The sequence below is a fragment of the Artibeus jamaicensis genome, unplaced genomic scaffold (genome assembly GCF_021234435.1).
Source record: "Artibeus jamaicensis isolate MK-2021 breed Jamaican fruit bat unplaced genomic scaffold, CSHL_Jam_final scaffold_474, whole genome shotgun sequence".
NCBI classification, from domain to species: domain Eukaryota; kingdom Metazoa; phylum Chordata; class Mammalia; order Chiroptera; family Phyllostomidae; genus Artibeus; species Artibeus jamaicensis.
The window spans coordinates 27,859,145-27,878,121 of record NW_026522046.1 but is presented as its reverse complement, the minus strand read 5'-3'; the positions used below and the strand labels follow the sequence as shown (position 1 = coordinate 27,878,121).

General features: G+C 38.6%; 1 protein-coding gene across 2 annotated transcripts in view; it reads left to right on the top strand.

Annotated features, from left to right (window-relative positions):
• The window catches only part of GMPS (guanine monophosphate synthase), a 50,943-nt gene extending 35,966 nt beyond the window's left edge, over positions 1 to 14,977 (top strand). Inside the window, exons 8-16 of one of the 2 annotated variants that reach the window (XM_037134437.2) lie at positions 1,477 to 1,628; positions 2,096 to 2,269; positions 3,588 to 3,693; positions 4,580 to 4,695; positions 7,258 to 7,383; positions 9,437 to 9,552; positions 11,347 to 11,477; positions 12,498 to 12,670; positions 13,712 to 14,977. In XM_037134437.2, coding sequence (XP_036990332.1) covers positions 1,477 to 1,628; positions 2,096 to 2,269; positions 3,588 to 3,693; positions 4,580 to 4,695; positions 7,258 to 7,383; positions 9,437 to 9,552; positions 11,347 to 11,477; positions 12,498 to 12,670; positions 13,712 to 13,813 — 1,196 coding nt within the window. In that variant the 3' untranslated portion in view covers positions 13,814 to 14,977. The remainder of the gene's footprint in view (positions 1 to 1,476; positions 1,629 to 2,095; positions 2,270 to 3,587; positions 3,694 to 4,579; positions 4,696 to 7,257; positions 7,384 to 9,436; positions 9,553 to 11,346; positions 11,478 to 12,497; positions 12,671 to 13,711) is intronic. The other variant, XM_053657873.1, reaches the window with a different exon arrangement.
• The last annotated feature ends 4,000 nt before the right edge of the window (positions 14,978 to 18,977 follow it).

Sequence of the window (18,977 nt, the reverse complement as noted above, 5' to 3'; positions counted from 1 at the left end):
AATAAGGTGCTATCAATAGTTGTAGTGAAATCAAGTCAGTAGTTTAATTACGGAAGCCTTATATATTATGGAACTAATTGGAATCTGTGCTGAAAAGGTTGAGTGTAAAATGAAGACTTGTAGTAAACATGAAGAGGAGTCTGTTTCTCCTTTTGAAGCTTCACTTAAATGACAGTATGGGCATAAAACAAGTGTCATGCCGCAAGGACAAAGAATAGAGGAGGGGCTAAGGGGTCTAATGGCTTCAACAGTATGTTGAAGGTGGAAAGCTGATGGATAAAGCCAGTTGTCTGTAACTAGTGAAGTTTAAATTTCATGATCCCTCATGCCAAATCTTTTCCAGAATTCTAGGAGGGACCCTAGGACTCTCTTCAAATGGTCATATTTTAATGAATTTACAAGTGAGATATATTTTATATTTAATTTTTAAATTTTTTAAATTTATTTACTTTTAGAGAGAGGGGAAAGGAAGGAGAAAGAGTGAGAGAGGAACAGCAATATGTGGTTGCCTCTCACATGCCCCCATCTGGGGACCTGGCCTGTAACCCAGGCATGTGCCTTGACTGGGAATTGAACTGGTGACCTATTGGTTCACAGGCCAGCACTCAATCCACTGAGCCACACCAGCCAGGGCACAAGAGAGATATTTTAATAATGTGTAATTAATTAAGTTCACTTTGTTTTCTCTCTCTCTAACTGGCTTTATACTGGGTCGTGTTCGAGTGGCTGTGAGTATTTTGGGATTAAGCTAAGAAAAGGTTGAATTAGGTTTACATTTCATTTAGGTTTGGTGGTATAGGTGTGCCTCAGAGATACAGCAAGTTCCATTTCAGACCATCATAATAAGGTGAATCATAATCTTTTTTGCAAGTGGAGGTTCTTGCCTTCCATTTGTAAAAAATAAATAAATAAATAAACTAGTAGTATCTGTGAGATGCAATAAATCAAAGCACAGTAAAACGAGGCATGCCTGTACGTGCATGATTTGTAATTGTTTTTGTGTATAGGTAAGTTCCTGTTAGCCATCCTAGTATTGATGGCTAATCTTAAAATACTTAATTTGTTATTCTTTTTCTTGAAAAGAACCTTCAAATTGTAAACATTCTTAGCCCCACAAAAACCTGCCTCTGTTCCTTGTAACTTACAGAGTAAAATGGAGGACTCGGGCCGAGGGGTGGGGCGGGGGGAGGAAGCCAACAAAAGCAAGACTTCTGGGAGGCTCAGCAAATGGAAGCAAGGGGGGCATGGTTCTCTGGGTGAGCCTAAAGTGGACGGACTGGTGGAAAACTGGGGGGCAGATCTTTTCCTCAGCATGGGAACAAACTGCTGCTGTCCCTCTCCATCAGAAAACTGGATTTCTTCTGTGGAGATGCTAAACAGGAGAGGCTTCGGACTTGGGCATGTCAATACCAGGCACGCCAGCCAGGGCTAAAAATCTTCTTTTAAATTAAAACATGTTTCTGCTCTCTTGCCCAGTGATAAATGCTGCTCACTCTTTCTACAATGGAACAACAACTCTGCCAATATCAGAGGAAGACAGAACTCCAAGGAAAAGAATTAGCAAAACGTTAAATATGACTACAAGTCCTGAGGAGAAAAGAAAAATTATTGGGGATACTTTTGTTAAGGTACCTTTTTAACATCCTCTGTGTAGCATTATTTGATGTGAATTTTAGTGTTTTTCTTTGTCATTATTATCAAATAAGTGAATTTGCTCACTTTGTTTTTTTTTGCTAAGAGTTTTACTGTATATTGCTGTTATGTAGACCGGTAGAAACTGTTTTGTATTTAGAAAATGTGTACTTATGTCATGCTATTGTTTTAACTAAGAACAGCTATCTTCAGTTGATATTAGTTGTTCAGTGTTTCAGTGGCTAGGTTTTAGCTTTTGGAGGGGGGAATGTTTGCAGACCTTTTTGAAGCATGTGAAAGCATGTTCTTAGTGTTCTTAAAGGAGTTTGTCTTGGGAATGGGTGGGTTTCATTGGTCAACGTTGCACAAGGACTTTTGAGAAATTTAGCTGAAAGTATAAAATTTTGCTGTCTTGGTAAAAGAATCACCTTTTAAAAGGCTGTTTTGCTCCTTTTGGCTGTAGATTGCCAATGAAGTAATTGGAGAAATGAACCTGAAACCCGAGGAGGTTTTCCTTGCCCAAGGTACCTTACGGCCTGATCTCATTGAAAGTGCATCCCTTGTTGCAAGTGGCAAAGCTGAACTCATCAAAACCCATCATAATGACACAGAGCTTATCAGGAAGTTAAGAGAAGAGGTAAAAACTTATGTGCACTTCCCCTTAAAGCCTCTTTTCTTCCCTCCCTTAACCATTTTTAAGTGTACAGTTCAGTAGTGTTTGTTGTATTTGCATTGTTGTGAAACAGATTTCTGTAACTTTTCATCTTGCAATCTGACACTCTCTATGCCCCTGGAACAACAACAGCTCCTTTTTTCTCCCTCCCCCCATCCCCTGATAGTCACAATTCTGCTTTTCTCTTTCAATGATTTGACTAATTCAGGTAGCTCATGTAAGTGAAATCATACTATGTCTGGCGTATTTCACTTAGCATAGGTCCTCAAGGTTAGTCCATGTTAAGATGTCCTTTTCAAGGCTGGATAGTATCCCGTTGGATGTATACACCCATTTTGTGTATCCACTTCTCTGTCAGTGTAGACTTTGGTTGCCTCCACTTTTGGTTATTGTGAATTGTGTGGTAAATATGGGTTTGCAAGTATCTTTTGTAGACTCTGCTTTCAGTTCTTTTGGAAAGCCAAGAATTGGGATCGCTGAATCATAATAGTAGTTATATTTTTATATATAGTTATATAATAAATATATAGTTATATTAGTTATAGTTATATAATAGTTATATTTTTAATATGTTGAGGCTCTCTTAATATTTCCATAGTGCTTATGCCATGTGACATTCCCATCAACAATGCCAAGAGTTCTCATTTCTCCATACCTTGCCGACAGTTGTTATTCTCTGTTGTTCTGATTGTAGCTATCATAATGGCTGAATTATCTCTTTATTTTGAGTATCTTAGTGAAAGTGTAGTGGTGTCTCATTGTGGTTTTGATTTGCATTTTTCTAATAGCTGATGATGTTAAACATTTTTTATGTGCTTATTGCCTGTTTATATATCTTTGGAGAAATATCAGTTCAGATCTTTTGATCCTTTTTAAATTGGTTTATTATCTTCTTAAATTGGGTTTTTAATATAATTACAAGTTCTTTATAAGCTTTATGATTTGTCTAATGTGGGTTGTCTTTTCACTTACTTGATGGTATTTGGAGAGTTTTATTTTGAAACACTAGTATATTTTTAACTTGCCTTGTCATCTAGTGAGAACTATATCAAAGATAGAGGGAAGGTTTGCTTTGTGTATATTTAAAATGTGTTTCAAATAGAGATAAGATCACTAAAATAATTCATTTAATGCCTAAGCATGCAGGAAGAAATGAAGTTTTAAAAACGGATTTTTAAATCTAAGGTAAAAGATAACAGGGAAAGCCAATAATTTGTTATTCTTTGTTTCCCGTGTCACTTTGGTTTCTAGTTTGTGTTAATTGGCTTTTTTCCTGCCGTAGGGAAAAGTAATAGAACCTCTGAAAGATTTTCATAAAGATGAAGTAAGAATTTTAGGCAGAGAACTTGGACTTCCAGAAGAGTTAGTTTCCAGGCACCCATTCCCAGGTAAAATTAAAATTGAATTCTGTATTTGTTTTTAGACCTTCATTTTGAAGAAAAATCAGTTCAGACAATTTTGAAATAATGTGTTATCACGGGCAGTATGTAACCTGAGGGAATGGAAAAGGTGTTTAGGGAATAAGCATTCTTTTTAGTACCTAGTGTATATACTTTACTTTATTAAATACGTATTTTCCATCGTACTTACATTTAAATATTGTACCACTCCTGTGTGTCTGGCATATAATGTTGCCATTGGATGAGAAAACCAAGGCACAGGGATATTGAATAACATCCCAGACCGTTCTCGGTGTCAGAGCTGGGACGTGTGGGCTTCTCTCTGTGATGCTGTGATAGAAGCCCGGGCTCAAACTGTGCTCTGAGAACCTTATACCACGGCTCACTTGTCTGAATTACTGAACCACTTCTTTGCACAGGCTGTGGGTAACTTCATGAACAAGTAAAAAATACGCTTTAAATAGTCATTTGCTGTTATTTAGAAAAATAATTAATTAGAGGTGATATTTGTTTAAAGTTAGGACTGAGAATTTTAACATGTTTTTATTATGAATTTAGGCAAGTCTGTACCTCAGTTTCTAGCTCATCATTTGGAGATGAGTTTAGATAACGGTCTAATTAAAATAAAAAACAGTCATAGCTCACATTTCTTGAGTACTGATATGTGCTAGGCATTCTGCTAAATACTTTACACATATTGTCTTATTTGATCCTCAAAACTATTTGCAGTGGTGATATGTCAATTTTTATATCTCAGTAAGACTAAGAAAAAAAACCCTTAAAATGGCACATGGGGTTTAATTTTTGAAAGGATTTTATATTTTGGGAGTGGTGACATTTTTATGTTAAATACCATTGTTACTCTTCTCTGCAGGTCCTGGTCTGGCAATCAGAGTGATATGTGCTGAAGAACCTTACATTTGTAAGGACTTCCCTGAAACCAATAATATTTTAAAAATAGTAGCGGATTTCTCTGCAAGTGTTAAAAAGGTAATAATTTACATTGAATTTGTATATTTTGAGAGCTTTAAACAGTTGAAGCTGATCAGTGCAAAGAATTGAATAGATTCTTGTACTCCAGAATTTATAGCGAATTTATTTGGCTTTCTTTATTTGAAGACTCAGAGCGATTTTACCTTGGAAATGACTATGAAGAATGTGAGCACACTTTTATTTCCAGTTGTAGAGCAGATTGGATACCCTGAATCCTTAAAAGTGCTAGATACGAAAAGGTGTTTTGAAATACTTTATATGTGTTGCAAGAAAGCCAGGGTATTTGTTTTAGCTCCATAATCAGGATGATTGGGAGAGTACTCTAGTCCTTCTGTAGACTTGGTGCCTAAATTCACGATCTGTGTGGTCTGAAGAACTGCAAGCTAAGAATTCAATTCTAATATAAAGTAAACCTTGGTTGACAGTGCTCACAGATGTCAAGCAAGAAGCAGTGTAAATTAATTTACTCTTTGAAATATCTCAAGTTGGCAGCCCTGGCTGGTGTAGCTCAGTGGACTGAGCGCGGGCCTGTGAACCAGACAATTGCGGTTCGATTCCCAGTCAGGGCACATACCCGGGTTGCAGGCCGGTTTCCTGCAGGCCAGTTCCCAGCAGGGGATGCATGAAAGGCAACCATACATTGATGTTTCTCTCCCTCTCTCCTTCCCTTCCCCTCTAAAGATAAATAAATAAAATTAAAAAAAAAAGAAATATCTCAAGTTGGGCCTCAAAGAATTCCCATCGATACAGGTCCAACAAATAGGAGCTTACAAGAAAAAATTACAAAATATGTATAGAAGCAAGGCTGCATGAATGAGAGCTAATGGAAACTAGCAGAACAAAACCCTCCAACACTGCAAGAACTGGAATTAGCAGATGGCATAAAGTACATAAAATAAAAGAAGCAGTTGATGATAAGAATAAGGTATTTGCTAAAAAGCTGTCAAATTACTGGGCAGTTTTTAAAAAGTTAAGTTCTAGAAATGAAAATAACTACAATTAAATGCAGCTAAAGAAAGATGTTAAGAAATTATCCAGAAATCAGAACAAAGCATCAAAGGGGAAATGTGTATAGAAGTTAAGACAGAATGAAAAGGTCAACTTGAACATATTTTCAGAGGAGATAATAGACAAAATATTTGAATTCCTTTACACTACTTCAAGACCACACCTCGGATTCTGGAAAACATAATACATCTCTATCAGGATAATAAAGGAAAAGAATTTGACATTGAGCTGACACATCTGGCAAAGCTGTACACTTCCTAAAGTCAGAACAGCTCCAGGGAAAAGACTGATTTACCATACAAAGGAAAGACCATTATACAGAAAGTACTGGTAAAAGCAAGAAGACTTCCAAGTCCCAAGAGAAAATATTTATGAACAGTAATGAATAGATGCACTGCCTTCTCAATAAAGACAGTGGTTCTTAACCCTGCTTGTATATTAGAATCATCTGAGGGAGCTTTTGTTGTATACTCTGCTGGGGCCCCTTCTTCCTAGAATTTCTTATTTAACCTGGGATAGAACCTAATTATACCAAGTAATTTGAGTCTACAGGTAGGCATGAGAACCACTGTTTAAAGGACTGACTTTAGGAGGAGCAAAAGGTTTCTAGGAGAAGGGTCTCAGATATAAGAAAAAGTGGTAAACAAAGACAATGGTAAATGGCTAAAATTTAAACAAACATGGAGTATCTAATTAGAACAATCTGTAATTTTTGGTGTTTATTTTAAAAAACACTGTAATAATATATGACTAATAGCAGGTAAACCACAGGGGACTTATGGGAGTTAAAGCCTTTAAAAATGATTATATTGTTTGCCAGGAGGTTAGAGAGATTAATTCTCTTTTGTTAAGTATGCATGCTAACATTTAAGGGGAACTACAAAAAGACTGAAAATGGAGGTTTTAACTTTAAAACCAAAGGGAAATAAAGGAGCTGGGAGAAGTCATCAGTTCACAATGTAAGAAAGGAGAAAGAAGCATAAAAAGTGGGAAAAATAGAAATTACCGAATAAAGTGCTAGAATGAAATCAGCCATATCATTAAGCCACAGTTAATTAAAATGACTAGCATCTCTAATTAAGACATAGATTGTCAAACTAGATTGAAAAGTAAAATCTACCTATAGTCTTTTTACTTATGAATTGAAGGGGTGAAAGTAAAAGAATGGAAAAAAATAAACCAGGTGAATAAGTCCCTCAAAAAGAAGTAGGAAGATTAATTTCAGACAAAATTGACTTTATGGCAAAAATTTTACTAGAGAGAAGGAGGAGGTTTGACTTGTGAAATAGGTTCCTTGCTAGTGACAGAGGATTAAAGCCTGGATGTAAATCTGATCCGTATTTCTTATCCTGATACTTAACTTCTGATAGCCCTAGTCCTCAGGAATGAAGTTCTGATTTACTGCATAGCACACACAAGTCAGAGGGAAGTGCCCAACAGGATCTATTGCTGTAAACTAGTAAGTGTAAATATGTCAGAAAGTAATAGGAATACCAAAAGAGCGAGTACCTTATTTCTTGAAATCTTAAGAAATGTGTCTGGTTTTCTTAGCCGCATACGCTGTTACAAAGAGTGAAAGCGTGCACCACAGAAGAGGACCAGGAGAAGCTGATGCAGATTACGAGTCTGCACTCACTGAACGCCTTCCTTCTGCCAATTAAAACTGTCGGTGTGCAGGTGAGTTGTGAGAACTAATTGACTGACCTGTGACAACATTTTCTGCAGATGTTCTCTCCACTAACATGGAAATAGGAATGAGTAAAGAACATGAAAATATGTATACCAAGTATAGAAATGTAAAAAGGCAATGCTTTATATAATGCTTATGGAGTGAATAAGGTTGTAAGAACTCAATATTCAGGCTGAGACTTTGTAGTTTTGGAACATCTGTCATCTTTAACAAAAGTAAAAATTCAAAGAGTGATTTGCTGTAGGGTCAGCTTGTTTGTTTCTTCCTTGAAGGGTGGTCACCAGGAGGTCATGTTTTCATTTATCCTTCTTGGTGTGAAATACACTGTGGCTTTAGAAGTATCCAGCTGCAAGAAGGCGCTAGATGAACACATTAGGCCATCAGGTTTCACCACTTTCGGTCTTGTTCTCAGTCTGTGTACTTTTTAAACTGGTGCTCTTTGTTTGTCTCATGTCTTTCCTCTCTTAGCCGTGGTAATGCATAGGAACATTTTTGTATTGTTCTCTTTCCAGTTGTAAAAGCATGTGAGGATAATGTAGTTTCAACTATTAGAGTGCTATTCGTAATTAGATTATATTCTTCATTTATGGGATTCGCAAGTGAGTTTCCAAGGGGAAAACCGTCAGAGGGTAGAGAAGAGGAAGGTTTCTTTCCTGTTTAGCATTTGTAGTAAAATGAAAACTATAAAAGGTGTCAGTAATTTAACTTAAAATGGTATGAGTGTCAGTTACTAGGTTAATGAGTTTATAATGACCTTGTAGAGTAGAATTAATGTGTGGAAAGAAATGAACCGTTGGAGAGATTATTCATCTACAGCTTAGTAAGCATACTCTTTTTGCTGAATTTGTTGGATGAGTGACTTTTTAAAAAATGGAGCTTATTCAGTTTCCACTACTCTTCCCATTAAAATGAAAGGCTTTTTTTTGTTAGACATTTAACTTCATTCTAGTCTCTTAGGTCTTTGGAGAGCTCTGGAAGCCCAGTAAAAATTGTGATCCTGGTTAGGATAGCAGTGAAGTTTATTTTCTAAATACTAAAGTAAACCATAATTGTAAAAATAATCAAGATGCAGTACATTTGAAAGGAATTTTCTCTGTTCTTGCTCTCCAACTGTTGTATGTGTTCTTATTTATTTTTTTAAAAAAGAATTACACAGACACACGGTCACTTTATTTTTCTTCACTGAACATTGTGAACTTACCTTTTCATGCCACTACACGTAGATTATTCTTAACTGCTGCCTTATATCCCGTATATGGTTGCACCATACTTTTAATCATTCCCCTACTTATGCACATTTCATTTTTATAGGCATTTTAGCAAGTAGTGTTTTATTTAAGCAGTTACTCATGTACTTCTGTAAGATCATTTCCTGAATTAGAACCATGTACATTTTAAACTTTGATAGATATCAAATTAGCATTCACACAGTCTGAATTCTCGTTTTCTCAGTGTATCTCAATATACTGGATACTAGGTGGTTCTCTAATGATTATTAAAATTGCTTTTCGGTTCAGTTTTTTAAAACAAAATTACTTGGATTAAACAGGACAAAGAGAAAGGGAATTGATATTAGTACAGTTTTATTCACTTTTAAAAAATGAACTATTCAAGCTGAGTTTAAAAGAAATTGATAAGTGAAAGTTTGTGAATTATTTTTTACCACTGCCCGAAGAATCCTTTATTCCCCTGATCATCTCGGGCAGATCCTGTCTGCCCCATCAAGGTGCGTGCTGTCCACAGCTGGGCTGGCGCTTGGAGTGAGATCCCAGTGTGCTTCTGGCACATGTTCAGTAAATCCTTAAAATTACCGTGACACTTTATGTCTGAACTGATTTAGGTGGACCTTAATAGGAGATTTTAATTTAGGATTTATTTATATTACTAGAGAAATATCCATATATATACTTTTATAAAACAAGTTTTTCTTTTTCTCAAAAAGTAATTGTTACTAATGGTGTCACCATGCGTGAAATGTTTTCCAGTCCATCTTTTGACTTCTGTGAGACCATTAAAGTTCATTGTTGTTTGTGCTTTCAGGGTGATTGTCGCTCCTACAGTTACGTGTGTGGAATCTCCAGCAAAGACGAACCTGACTGGGAGTCTCTCATCTTCCTGGCTAGGCTCATACCTCGCATGTGTCACAACATTAACAGGTGTGTTCTGCAGTGGGAACGGGGTGAGGTGTAGTGGGAGGATGCGCTTTTAAGGTTTTCCCACTATCAAAGGACCAAAAGGCTCAAGCACAGATTCAGGTACACACTTAGGTCACAATCAAACAGGTTTTTACTAAGATCTTGTGTTTTGTTCCTTCAACACAATGTACTTTTTTGTTTAAAGAAAAAATAGAAAGGATTTTTATTTTAGTATAAAATATTAAAGGCAGTTTTAAAACATGTCTTCCAGGGCCCTGGCTGGTGTAGATCAGTGGATTGAGTGCGGGCCTGCGAACCACACGATCGCGGTTCAATTCCCAGTCAGGGCACATGCCTGGGTTGCAGGCCGTTTCCCTGCAGGCCAGTTCCCAGCAGGGGATGCACGAAAGGCAACCATACATTGATGTTTCTCTCCCTCTCTCCTTCCCTTCTCCTCTAAAGATAAATAAATAAAATCTTAAAAAAAAAAATAAATAAAATAAAACATGTCTTCCAAATTAGCAGCTTACACTGGCTATTGGTTTTATGGTAACATTTTAAAAGGATTGAAAAACTTTCTAAAGGTTGTATAGTTAATTTAATAATATCTCAGGGGAAAACAAAAGAAATAGGCATGTGCCAAATATTGTTAAAATAACTACCTGTATAATTTATTTTCAATTTAGTTTGTCAGATTTATTTTTCCTTTGATTTGCACATCATTTTTTATGTTGGATATATCAACAGCTGATTCCCTGAGTTGTTGGATCCTACCTCCTTCAAGCCGTGTTCCAAACCCAGCTTTTATTAACACCTGCAGTAGCATCTTCCTACAAACAGATATTTACTGAAAGCAGTGCTGAGTTACTCCTTTTAGAAGGAAACAGTAGCATACCTACCAAGTTTTGGGGTCCATTTGGTGACATTTTTAATAAGGTGAAAAGGAGAATCTTTCCTTGGAATCCGTGTTTCCCAAAGTAAAAAGATTGAGTGGTCAGATAAGTTTGGGATATCCACTGTAGCTTCATCTTGGAGGTTTCCAGTGGGTATTATTAGCCTGTTACAATTTCTGAAGTTCTGCTGTAAAACAACTTGTTTATTTGTTCAACTCACTATTTCCCCAGGCTTATGAGTATTAATTTTTTGGACCTACCCTAACAAATGACCACAAACTGAGAGGTTTACCACAAGAGAAATCGTTCTCTCGCAGTGTGGGAGGCAAGGGATCTGAAATCCAAGTGTCAGCAGGGCCCATGCTCTCTCCGCCGGCTCTGGGGAGGGCCCTTTCTTGGCTTTTCCTAGTTGCTGGCATTTGTTGGCAGTCCTCGGCTCGTTTCAGTGTAACTCCAGTCTCTGTCTCTACCCTCACACGGCCCTCTTCTGTGTGTGTATGTTTGTGTTCCCAAATTTCTCTTTTTAGAAGGACACCCAGTCATTGGGTTAACGGCCACCCTCATGCATTATATAACCTTATTTTAACTTGGTGACATCTGCAAAGACCCCATTTTCACCACAGATTCCAGACAGATACAAGTTTTGGGAACATTCTTTAATCCAAGATGTTACATAAAAAGAGGATTGCAGTAATCACATACTATCTTTCTACATTCCGAGATATCAGTATTCTATAGAATATACTTTGAGGGAGGTACACAGAACATAGACCCATCTATAATTTTATATCCTAACTCACCCATTGGGAATTTCAAGTGAGTAGGAGAGGTGCCAAGAGTAAATGGAAAGAATGTTATTCTATGTGCCTTGCTTCTCATACTAAATTGTAATTCTCTATAATGTTCTCCTCCTCTCTTCTAGAGTTGTCTATATATTTGGCCCACCAGTTAAAGAGCCTCCGACAGATGTTACTCCCACTTTCTTGACAACAGGGGTGCTCAGTACGTTACGCCAAGCTGATTTTGAGGCTCAGAACATTCTCAGGGAGTCCGGTGAGTTGCTCGTCTTGTTCATCACTGCACACTTTACCTGGGATCTGGGAGCTGGCATTGTGATTTCTAGTAAGAGAATGTAACTTCAATTTTCAGATGCTTTCATTTTTATTATTCATTTCTATGGATAATTCTATGGTATTGCCTTCATATAAAATTTATTTGCCCTTTGGCCATTTGCAGACATGTGCACAGTGGCAGAAAATTTGAGTTGCCCGACTTGCATGCTCTCAGCTGAGGTTGAACAAGGCAGTATTCATCCCTCTTGTTTCAGTTCTCTTACTGTAAACAAGTGTCCTTTCTGTAGTCTATTTAATGCCATATTTTTTGCATTTTTGTGCTTTTTGTTGATGATCTCACTGCTTAAAATGTTCCCCCACACATGGCACTGAGTTGCTGTCTTAAGTTTCTAAGCACAGGAAGGCTGCGATGCACTTTACAGAGAAAATACATAGGTTAGATGAGACTTGTTCATGTATGGATTACAGTGCTGTTGGCCGTGAGCTCAGCTTTAATGAGTCTGCAGTAAATGTTAAAACGGTGTCTTTAAACAGAAGCACACATAAAACAAGGTTATGTACCAATTGGTTAATGAAAATGGAACCCAAGGTTTGCGAGAACCTAATTCTGTAGTTCCTCTAGAGGCAGTAGTTTAGTGTTTGCTAATTCAGTGTTGGCAGTTTAGACCTTAACAACCATGAATTACATGAATAGACTTCATGTTTTTTATATTTATATGTACACACACACACACACATAAATCTATATAACATATATCACTGTAGTCATCCAATTCTATTACTTGTATCTGTGGTTGAGTTTACTTAAGATGCTATGAGAGCAGCTGGAAGCAATGCAGAATGACGGCTGTGTGTGTGTGTGCGTGTGTGCATGTGTGTGTGTGTATGAGTGTGAGAGAGAAAGAGATTTTAGGTGTCGTCTGGGAGGATTTTACTGAACTCGGTCAGAGAGCTTTCCGTGGGTGGTGGTGGGCTCTACATGGCAACCTCCTTTCTGTAGGGTACGCTGGAAAAATCAGCCAGATGCCAGTGATTCTGACACCATTACATTTTGATCGGGACCCACTTCAGAAGCAGCCTTCTTGCCAGAGATCTGTGGTTATTCGAACCTTTATTACTAGTGATTTCATGACTGGTATACCTGCAACACCTGGCAATGAGATCCCTGTAGAGGTAATTTTATATATTTTCTTCTAACGTATATTTTCAGTACCTCGTACATTTTATAATGTGAATGGAATAGACTGTGACAGTGTTGGTATTTCTGGGGTTGGTTTTCTGTTCATAAGATAGGCTTTTTATATCCACCATTGATTGTTTAGTACACTGTAGTAGAAAAAGACCTTAAATTTATATCCCTGTAGATGTCTGATTACTAACTCTAACCTATAATTTTATTTAATTTTGCCAGCCAACCTCTACTTTTAAAATAGTATTTATTCTCCAAGTAAAGAGCCTCAGGAGTGAAGAAGAGTTTATTAGAAACAAGGATGAGAAATGATGGCATTATGACCAGAAACCCCTGAATTGCTTACTGTCCCGCCTACGCGCAATTCCGTTTCTGGCCGTCTCCCCCCTGTTGGTTCCTCGCCGTAGTGTTCCGAAGGGGCTGTTCGCTCACCAGCCGGTGAAAGTCACAGTGAGCCTTTGTTAGCTGGACCACTGCCCCAATGCTCCAGTGCAGGGCTCTGGTTACAGCTGCAGAGCTGGGTTGTGAGGTGTCACCTATGGTCTTATTTTTCTTTAGGCTCAGATTTGCCAAATTTTCGTTGAGTCAGTGACCAGGCCTCCCTGTCCTGTACACTCATAGTGGTTATGATGCTGGTGTGTTGTGCACTGCCATGGTAGCCTCGGAGTTGTGTGTTTCAGCCACAGGTAGCTTATGAAGAATTGGCTTCAACACATACAATCTCTCATTTAGATGCCGTAGCAATGCCAAACTGCTGTCAGAATTTCTAAGCACCTGTTGACCTGTAACACTCAACTTGTAGGCTGGCACCTGTTTGTGAACTGTACTTTGGTACAGAATTAAGTCACTTAAGTCTGTAGAGGGAAATAGGTTCACTGCATAAAGTTAATCGGGACCATCCCATATACATAGAGGACAACAGTAAAAATAGATTACAATTTCAAATTGTAAATGCAAGCCCTTTAGGTCCTTTGGACATGCCATGGATTCTGGCTCTTCAATTTATAATCTTTGTTTCATTACAGGTGGTGTTAAAGATGGTCACTGAGATTAAGAAGATTCCTGGTATTTCTCGAATTATGTATGACTTAACATCAAAGCCCCCAGGAACTACTGAGTGGGAGTAATAAACTTCTTGTTCTAAAGTGCTGTGTGCAGTTTAACTTGATTAGAAAACATTCCCAGTATTGACATATGCAGTACTGTGAAGAGTACTGGAGCGGCTACATCACATCTGAATTCTCCACAGCAGAAATCTATGGCCTAAGGGCTGCGTTGGGGATATCTAAAAGGGACTAAAGAGTTTGTACGGGTATAATCAAAGCATCATTGCCTACACTGAGACAGATTGACACTGCATTTGCCTTTGCCTCACTTGTTTTTTATGTATAAACTCACTGTTGCTATTGATGTCTCTGTCAGTGAAGATGTATGAAGGTGGGTGAGTTGGGGGGTAGTAATGGGATTCTGTTCCCTCACCAGTTTCTAAGAGCTGTTAGAAAAAACCCACTATTTACCAGTGTGACTTAGTGTGTATACCTGTTTTAGACTCTGAGTTTCCCTGTAAGTAACCCTATTTCTCCAAGCGTTGGGGGGAAGTGGTGAGCATATCAGATAAAGATATAGGTGGGCTGATCCCGCCACTTTTGCAGTACACCGGCATTATAAAATATAAGCTACCTTAATACGGACAGCACCAGGAATACATCGAGGTACTTTAGAATTGTGTGCTGTCACAGCCATAGGAGAAAGGAACTAGGAGTGGAGTCAGTTTTAAATGTTTTCAAATCATGTTTCCACTAGATGCCATGTTGCTCACAGTCAGCCTTTTCACCAGGGAGGAGCTTTGTCCTCCTTGCCTCGTATTGCCTGCTCCAGCAGCCTTGCATAGGTAGTTTTGTTCTCTCCCTTGAGGAGACCGTCTCTGGCATAGCATAAAGTTAAAGCGCTTTAATCTCGTTGGTCAGAGGGGAAGCTTTGAGACCGCAAAAACCATCACGCATGCCTGCAGTTTACAAATGCATGCCCACAGCTTATATCATCCAGTGAAGAGTTGTGCAATCAACTTAGATGTAATCTGTAGACAGATTTATTACCCACTGCCCAGAAGACTCTGACTAGTCTTCTATGCAAGCTATTGCCAAACTTTGTAATCCTTCTACCAGCTGTAAGAGAAGATTGGAGAACTGGTGTAGAACTTGTTGCCATTGCCACCAGTTTGTACTAGATCCTTCATAATATTTATATAAGCACTCTAAATATAGACAGTATTAGACATAGATTCTATAACCATCTGTCAGTATTTTAGCTGATGTTACTATATAAGAGTGTTACCATGCTTTTGTTTATTTTTTAATTGAGGTATAATTGACATTGTGTTAGTTTTAGGTGTCCATGTTTTTCTCATACTATTTCCATCTCAGGTTGCTGCCTCTTTGTTTTCAAAATTCTGTCTTAGAAAAAAATTTTTGTATGGGGTTCAGTATTAGATAAGCAGTACAATTATGTGTGGCAGATGCCTTCATTCTGGCTGGTCCAGAGGACAGGAAAGCTGTTGCTGGACTGACAAGGGAACAGACATCCTTACCTGGGACCTGGGAGTCAGATGCCTTCCACAAAACTTGAAAGGCTCGTTCTCTGTCCTGATGGTGGGTTATTCTTGAAGGCCTTTTGAAAAGAGGGTTATGTTAGTGATTTGGCCTTAACAGATTTGGAATCATGTTCTAGAGCTGGAATAGGCAGCCTATAAAAGGTTTACAAACACTTATGTTTATGTGAAAAGTTTTCTCTTAACTAAAGTGTCTTATGATTTTGTTTTCAAGCAAATACTAGGAAAAATATATAGTGATAGTAATAGTGCTGCTGTTGTTGTTTTTCCCCCAAGGTGTGTTCTAGGGAACGTGGCTCCTCTGTGATGGTCTGTGTGGAAGGGTCAGGTCGTAGAAGCTTGGAAGGTGCCGCTCACTTGTCCTTCCAGCGTGGAGATCTTGGAGTCATAGCCTGTGTTATATTCAAGGCTCTGAGGAATTGTGAAGTTAAAGACAGTTAATTTTTTAAAACCTAATGTGTTCCTGCTATTTGTCCACTAAACCCCTTCTTATATACTCCTATTTAATACTGGAAAAATGGTTTCTCCAAAACAGACCTTGACATGATACAGAAAAAAGTTAAAATTTCTGAAATTCAGAATTCCCTAATAGGAAGTACGTACTCTTCTTTTGCGAAGCACGGTTTGTCTTGTGCCACACAGTATTACTCCGTCCCCTCGCGGTATTTCACTCATGCGCCTGAGAAACGGTAAGACCACAGTCCTGTTTTACACTTAAGGAAACAAGCTCAGCTTAGTAGCGTTACCTGATGAGTGTCAGACTTAAACATGATCCGTGGTGGATCACTACTGCGATCCCATCATTTGCCACCTACCTGGGACACCTCTATCTAATTAAGTATATTTTATTTCTTGATACCTATTAGGAGGAGAATGGCAGAGCAGTGGAAGCATCGTTTACTTCTAGGAATTTTTAAGACCAAACACCCAGCCCCACCTTCATGTCCCACCTACAGTTGTCAGCTGTGTTAGAAATAACATGGGTAGCCTGGCATAGAGTCTGAGAGGAAGTCTTTAGGTGTATCTGGGAGGTAGGTGTTCACTGTTTCTCCGTATTTGGCTGCCTTCATCCTGAAACAGCTGCATGCATACAGCCAAACAAGAATTGTAAGAGTTTGTTTCCTTGCTGTGTTTCGGCTTATCTCCTGATAATCCTGTTTTACCGAAATACCTTGAATCAAACTTCTAGAGAATGAAGGCACTCAGATTAGGTAGGTGGGGGTGGGAGTATCCATCTTCAGTGTGTGGTCTTGTCATTAGAAAGCTGTGAGAACTTGCTCAAGTCATTTCTGTATCCGTAAGATGAGGCAGTTGGATAAATTGACAAGATCAAATCCAACCCTAAATTCTTATTTTATAAATAACAAGAAAAATCATCGCAGGAGAAAGGATGGAGAAAAGGAATAATTTTTTTAAATATCAAAGGTAAACCTCAAAAAATACATTGTAAAATAAAATATTAATTTCCCTTCCCCTTTCTTCAAAGCTATGATATACATAAGCAAGGTCTGAGCACTTGAGAAATCTGCGGTGATTATGACACTCGGAAAATACCCATCCACGCATACCCAGGGGCAGTCCCTTCATTGTGTGTTTTGGGAAGGTTGATGGAACATGCTTCTGCTTTGAGACTGCTGAAGTCTCCCACAATCAGTTATAGACAGCTCTGCTAATCGTTGGCACAGCTGGACTTGGAATCCAGGCTTTCAGGTGTCTACCTTGAAGGTAATGCTGTAAGGCCCTTCACGGTAAGGCTGACCAGGAAGTTATCAGTGTCTAGTTGACCATCAGGGATGAATGTTCTTGCAAAGTGTTAATCACCTCCTTGTTGAAAATCAGTGATTCATTTCTAGGGGTAGTACTACCTTTCAGAAATTCCTCTGACACTCATGCCCAGGGTAATATGCCTGTCTCTTTCCACCTTTCCACACTAGTCCCCTTCACTGTTCTCCACACCCTGCTCCTCCCTGCTCCTCTCCTGAATTCTCACTGGATTATGCTGGGGACACCTCAGTGGATGCGCCTTTTATTCACCCAAATTAAGAAAGTAACATCCCTGGCTGGTGTAGCTCAGTGGATTGAGCGCGGGCCTGCAAACAAAAGGATCAAGGTTTGATTCCCAGTCAGGGCACATGCCTGGGTTGCAGGCCAGTTCCCAGCAGTGGATGCACAAGAGGCAACCATACACTGATATTTCTCTCCCTCTCTCCTTCCCTTCCCCTCCAAAGATAGATAAATAAAATCTTTCTTTAAAAAAAGTAACAACTGAGTTCAAGTTGCATGTCTCCACCCTTGGAAAGCATCCTTTTGCCCCTACTGTGGTGGCTTAGCCACACAGGTGATACGGGGAGGCCGGGTATTTTACTGGAGGGCTTTGGCTCTTTCATTCCTGAATGTCTCATTTAATGACAGGAGATTTGGACTCCCCACCCTGGTCTTATATATTGAAGAGGCCCAGGTATTCAACCCTATCCAACACTAACTTTTTGTTGGTGGTTCTAAACTCTGGGTGCCTGTTAACTACTACCTGAGGAGTTAAGTCTGCTTAGTACCTAGACCTCACAGTCAAACCAGTTAAATTTAAATCTCAGTGGGGCCTGAGCATTGACAGTTTTAAATCTGTACTGGAATAAATTATTAATGAAAAACATACCTGGTCTATCTAGTTATGGTTTAAAATCTTAGATGAACCCATAGGTGAGAAGAGAAGGCCACAGATACTGCCTTGTCGAAGTCTCACAGCTGAATTAGTTCGCAACTAGGGACCAGACTCAAACTGATTCTACCAGTACTTTGTTGTAGCTCATACACTCCAAAGGTCTGGTAATTAGGGTGGGTGACATATATATTGTCTCTCTCTTGAGGCCTTAGTAACAACTGCACCTGCTTCTTTTCCTTTTGCTTTTTTTTTTTTTTTGTCAAAGAGGAGAAATCTACCCTATGCTGCAGTCCCCTCTGCAAATCTAGTAGCCAGACCGTGAAACATTGTGCCCACTCAGAAATCCTGGAGCCGTGGTGTTCAGGTAATTCTCTTGAGAGCTAGAGAGGATGACCTACTTGTAACCTAAGTTCCTTGAATGAGAATTGAGCAGTTGCATCTTAATTTACTTGCCCCTTAAGGTCTTTGCTCAATAATAATACCTGTGGCATTTTTTTTTACCTTGTTAAGAGCCCTTTGATTAGCAGAATCCTAAAACTGCAGGGATTTTGGCTATTTCTGGTGTATTCTGGAGTATACGCTTTTGGAGAATACAGATGTTTAACGTGAGTGACTTTCTGTCTTTGAATCTACTATGACCTTCAGATATTAAGTGAAGAAGTGAATGTAATCTTTTGAGCAGACTTTTCGTAAATAGTTGGTTAATTGGCGTAAGTAATGTAGCTGTGAAACGATCATGTAACTGTTGATGGTGCACCAAAATGTATGTTGTGATAATGTCGGCACAGAATCGCTTTGCTAAGTTAATGTGAAATGACCGTAACACCTTTTGTTTTTAATATACTTCATAAAGGAGGAAACAACTTCCATAATTTATCGTTAAGCTTCAGTGTCCACGAGAAAGTCAGAAACGAGCAAAGAGGACAGACACCATCAGGATGTGGGAAATAACAAGTTGCATATACTACCAGGGGCTTCTGGGAAATACTTAATCTCCTCTTCCACATGTGAGAGAGTGGGCAGC